Source organism: Punica granatum, chromosome 5 (assembly GCF_007655135.1).
Source record: "Punica granatum isolate Tunisia-2019 chromosome 5, ASM765513v2, whole genome shotgun sequence".
NCBI lineage: Eukaryota > Viridiplantae > Streptophyta > Magnoliopsida > Myrtales > Lythraceae > Punica > Punica granatum.
In genome coordinates, this window is record NC_045131.1 from 28591619 (window position 1) to 28596057 (window position 4439).

At 41.9% G+C, this 4439-nt stretch overlaps 1 protein-coding gene across 1 annotated transcript; it reads left to right on the forward strand.

Moving 5' to 3' along the window:
* Positions 1-533: 533 nt before the first annotated feature.
* LOC116209246 (G-type lectin S-receptor-like serine/threonine-protein kinase At1g11410) lies at positions 534-4137 on the forward strand. Its single transcript, XM_031542833.1, has 8 exons — positions 534-858; positions 1073-2169; positions 2291-2407; positions 2535-2728; positions 2804-3014; positions 3118-3355; positions 3501-3654; positions 3728-4137. The coding sequence occupies exons 1-8, from the start codon at positions 563-565 to the stop codon at positions 4031-4033; spliced, it is 2613 nt and encodes an 870-aa protein (XP_031398693.1). The 5' UTR covers positions 534-562; the 3' UTR covers positions 4034-4137.
* Positions 4138-4439: the final 302 nt, after the last annotated feature.

Consider the following 4439-nt stretch of genomic DNA (forward strand, 5'->3'; position numbering starts at 1 on the left):
TGATGAGGAATGTCACAGAGGAGGGAAGAGATATAAGGTTTCTATTTTTCTTTTTCTTTTGTGAAATTATATGTAATGGTTGTGTTAACAGAGTTTGATAAAGGAAAAGAGTCGGCCCTTGATTTGAGTTGGAACACTCTCCTTGGTATTTTTTTACCAAATGTAAATTTGTGATGGGGAAGTAGAACCCGCCAAGACTTTGTACTTTATATTTTGTAATTGTGTCTAATTTTTATGTATTGAGTACCTTTCATATTTTTTGTTACTATTTTTTTCCTTATATATATTTTATGTGACAGAGATATCATAATGAAAATTGAGCAAAAATAACCATTACAGTCTCTTTACACAATAAAGAATATTAATTAAAATTCATTAGTTTTGAGCTAATTTTATATTTTACAAAAATATTAATGGATGCACCTGCAGCCGGGACTGTCCCAGTTAAATGGGACCAACCCAATTAAATGTTGGCTCTTCAATAGCTCTCTTGATGTGGCAGACGACCTGGCAAGTCGGTATCCGGAGAAAAGTAGGTTCTAACGACCCTATTTCGAAGAAAATGGCAAATTGGAACCCAATTGGAGTTGCTTTTAGAACCACCGATTCTAACAGATATACGCCATCAGGCATCATGAGAGAAGCAAAGATCGGCATGGCTGCTTCCATACAGATGCTGCTCATCTTTCTTCACACTTTGCTTCTTCTCTTCATCCATCGATCCTACTGCAAAACCTTAAAGACAATCGATTCGAGCTTTCCCCTTCATGATGGTGATGTTTTGCTCTCCGAGAACAAGATCTTCGCCCTCGGGTTCTTCAGCCCCAACAATTCTACCCGCCGCTTCATCGGAATTTGGTACCATTTAAATACTTGTTTTCTCCTCGATAATAACTAAAAACCAGTTTTAGTTTCTCCCAAGTATACGAAGCCGGACTTGGCACCAGAGCACAGGCTTCAGTTTGGGTTTTGCAAACAGTTCTTTTCGGACTTGTTTCTTCATTGTGTCCATCTTTTTGCTCAGACACTTCAACCGGATAATCAGGATGTGTCCTGCTTTTGATTTCAACAGGTACAGCAAGGTTAGTGAGCAGACAGTTTTCTGGGTGGCCAACAGAGACAGACCGATCAATGATACCTCCGGGTTTCTCTCAATCAACTCCCGTGGAGACCTTGTTCTCCAGTATTGCAGCAATGGAAGCTCACCCGTTTGGTCCACAAATATGTCGACAACAAATTCAGAAAATGCTACCACCAATGCTCAGCTTCAAGACACTGGCAACTTCATTCTGCTAGAAAAGATTAGCAGTCGCGTCCTGTGGCAGAGCTTTGATTATCCGACAGATACGATGACACCTTTCATGAAACTCGGGCTGGACCGGAAAACTGGCATGGACCGATTCCTGACTTCTTGGAAGTCTAAGGATGACCCAGGACCAGGGAATTTCACATACAGGATCGACCCAACAGGTTTCCTGCAACTATTTCTCTATAAGAGCGGGGCTCCGCACTGGAGGGCAGGGCCATGGACGGGCCTGCGTTGGAGTGGGGTGCCCCAGATGATCAAACCCTACATCTTCAACGTCAGCTTTGTCAATGACCAGGAAGAGGTCGCACTATCGTTCGGGTTAAGGGACATGTCGATCATCTCAAGGATGGTGGTGGACCCATCAGGCCTGCTCCAGCGGTCTTCGTGGAACGACGATGGTGGCCGGTGGATCCAGTTCTATGCCACCCCCGAGGAGCAGTGCGACTACTACGGGACTTGCGGACCTAACAGCAACTGCAACCCCTACAACATGGACCAGTTTTCTCGCACTTGCCTCCCTGGATTTGAGCCCAGGTCACCGAAAGAGTGGTTCCTCAGAGATGGATCTAGCGGATGCATGAGGTCCCCTGGGCCCTCCACATGCCGGAGTGGGGAAGGATTCATCAAGGTGGCCCGTGTGAAGGTCCCCGACACTTCTCGGGCCCATGCTGACATGAACATGGACCTCAAAGAGTGTGAGAAAGAGTGCTTCAAGAACTGCTCCTGCACAGCCTACACTGCGGCTGATGAGAGCAGGGTAGGGTTTGGGTGCTTGGCATGGTACGATGATCTTTTGGACACAGGGACGTTTTCTGCTATTGGACAGGACTTGTATATACGCGTTGATTCAGCCGTTTTAGGTACTTAAGAACCAACTTTTGTTTCAAATTTGCTGTCCTTTCAATATATCAATAGCTCGGGACCATTCTGCTAATACCTTGAGAAAATCGAACCCTTATTAGATGGCTTTCTTGGGTGCAGCTCGTTTGACAGAGAAGAAAGGATTTCCTGGGAAGTGGATAGGGGCAATCATATCTGCTGGTGTGATTGTGGTGTTGCTGCTCTTAATCTTCTTGTTTATAATGAAGAAAAGGAGAGGTACAAGAGTCGTAATTCTTGGCTTTCCTCTGTGATCACATTAACCGAGACTGAGAGATTATATATAAATAACACACTCGAATGATGTTCTACTCAGTTCATTCTAATTAACTGTTCTTAAAATAAGGGCGAAGGAGGCCTTCTGCTCCCTCAAATGCTGCATATTTCCATGATGATGAATCTCCGAGCATGCATGATCTCGAAGAAGACGGAAGAAATACAGATTTGCCATTCTTTGATCTAAGCACCATAGCTGCTGCCTCGAACAATTTCTCTTTCATCAATAAGCTCGGGCAAGGTGGATTCGGTCCCGTTTACAAGGTGTCCTAAACTTCTGAATAGTTCCTTTCAAATCTTCTTTCCCTGATAGAATATTGAGATAAATTTAATTTGCAGGGAGTACTCTCTAATGGAAAGGAAATAGCGGTTAAGAGATTGTCAAAATATTCAGGACAAGGAATCGAAGAGTTCAAGAATGAGGTCACATTGATCGCTAAGCTGCAGCATAGGAATCTTGTGAAAACCCTTGGCTGCTGTATTCAAGGAGAGGAGAAAATGTTGATTTATGAATACCTGCCAAACAAAAGCTTGGACTCGTTTCTTTTCCGTAAAAATCCTATTCCTAGAGAATTATAGTCGGTGAACATTTTCAGAAACTATAAATAATTGTCTACTATGATTGGATGACACGTTTTGGTCTTGATCGACAGATGAACAGAAGAGGTGTCTGCTTGACTGGAGAAAACGCTTTGAGATTGCTTCTGGGATAGCTCGAGGGATCTTGTACTTACACGAGGATTCAAGGCTGAGAATAATCCATCGGGATTTGAAAGCCAGCAATGTGTTGCTTGATGCTTCAATGAACCCGAAAATCTCCGATTTCGGCATGGCTAGGATATGCGGAGGGGATCAGGTTGAAGGAAATACTAGACGAGTTGTAGGGACATAGTAAGAGTCTTGAACAAATTACTGACAGAAGAAGTTCTTACGCATTAGCTCCTATATATTATTTCAGAGTTCATTTCTTATAATTTTATTGTGCAAATTACAAACTTGAAGACATTGCTCTAACCTTTTCATTGTGCTGCCACAGTGGTTACATGTCGCCAGAGTATGCGATGGAGGGGCTATTTTCGATTAAATCTGATGTTTACAGTTTTGGAGTTTTGTTGTTGGAGATCATTTCCGGAAAAAGAAACAGCAGCTCATTTCACCAGGAGAATTCTTCTACCAACCTAATTGGCCATGTAAGGGAGCTAATCAGCCATGATCACACCTTAATTTTCAAATTTGATCATTGAAAATATCACTTTGCTACAGGTTTGGGAGTTGTGGAATGAAGAATCGGGCTTGGACATTGTCGACCCGTCTATAGGCGACAAGTATCCTAAGCACGAAGTCCTGAGATGCATCCAGATTGGTTTGCTCTGTGTGCAAGAATTCGCTGTGGATAGACCAAACATGTCCAGGGTTGTGTTAATGCTGGGGAATGACACGAGGCTTTCTTCTCCGAAGCTACCCGCTTTTGCTTTCAAGAAGATAGAGGGCAGAGCTGAAACCTCTTCTTCTGGTGAAAGGACCCACTCAGTAAATGAAATGTCCTTTACTACTGTCCAAGCTCGTTGAGTGCAATTTTCTACTAAGATTGGTATATCAATGAATGTATTAGCTTAGATTGACCTATTGATTAAGAACATTATAAAATATATATATATATATGTCGCTTTTAATTTCAGTCATAAGGGAAGTCCGTAGACCTAATACTATATATATACATATAAAATAATTATTTAATAATATGATAAGCTAAGAAGTTTATCCAGTAATTTATGTCATTTGGGATAAGTATTTATTGTAGTTCAACAAAATATTTCAAACGCTAGCTTACTACATTTATAATTTTGGAATGACTCTTTCAGTTTAAGAGATGAAGTTCTCGAGAAACTCTTTGACAATCTTCTCCCACCACACTACATGAGGGAGAACCAAAAGCATTGCGTGGTCCACAAATGAATATATTTAGTAATATGCA

Coding starts and splice junctions, on each gene's coding strand:
- LOC116209246 (XM_031542833.1), top strand. CDS start 563: ATGGCAAATTGGAACCCAATTGGAGTTGCTTTTAGAACCACCGATTCT. Junction 859..1,072: donor CGCCGCTTCATCGGAATTTG/GTACCATTTAAA, acceptor TGATTTCAACAG/GTACAGCAAGGTTAGTGAGC. Junction 3,655..3,727: donor CTACCAACCTAATTGGCCAT/GTAAGGGAGCTA, acceptor ACTTTGCTACAG/GTTTGGGAGTTGTGGAATGA.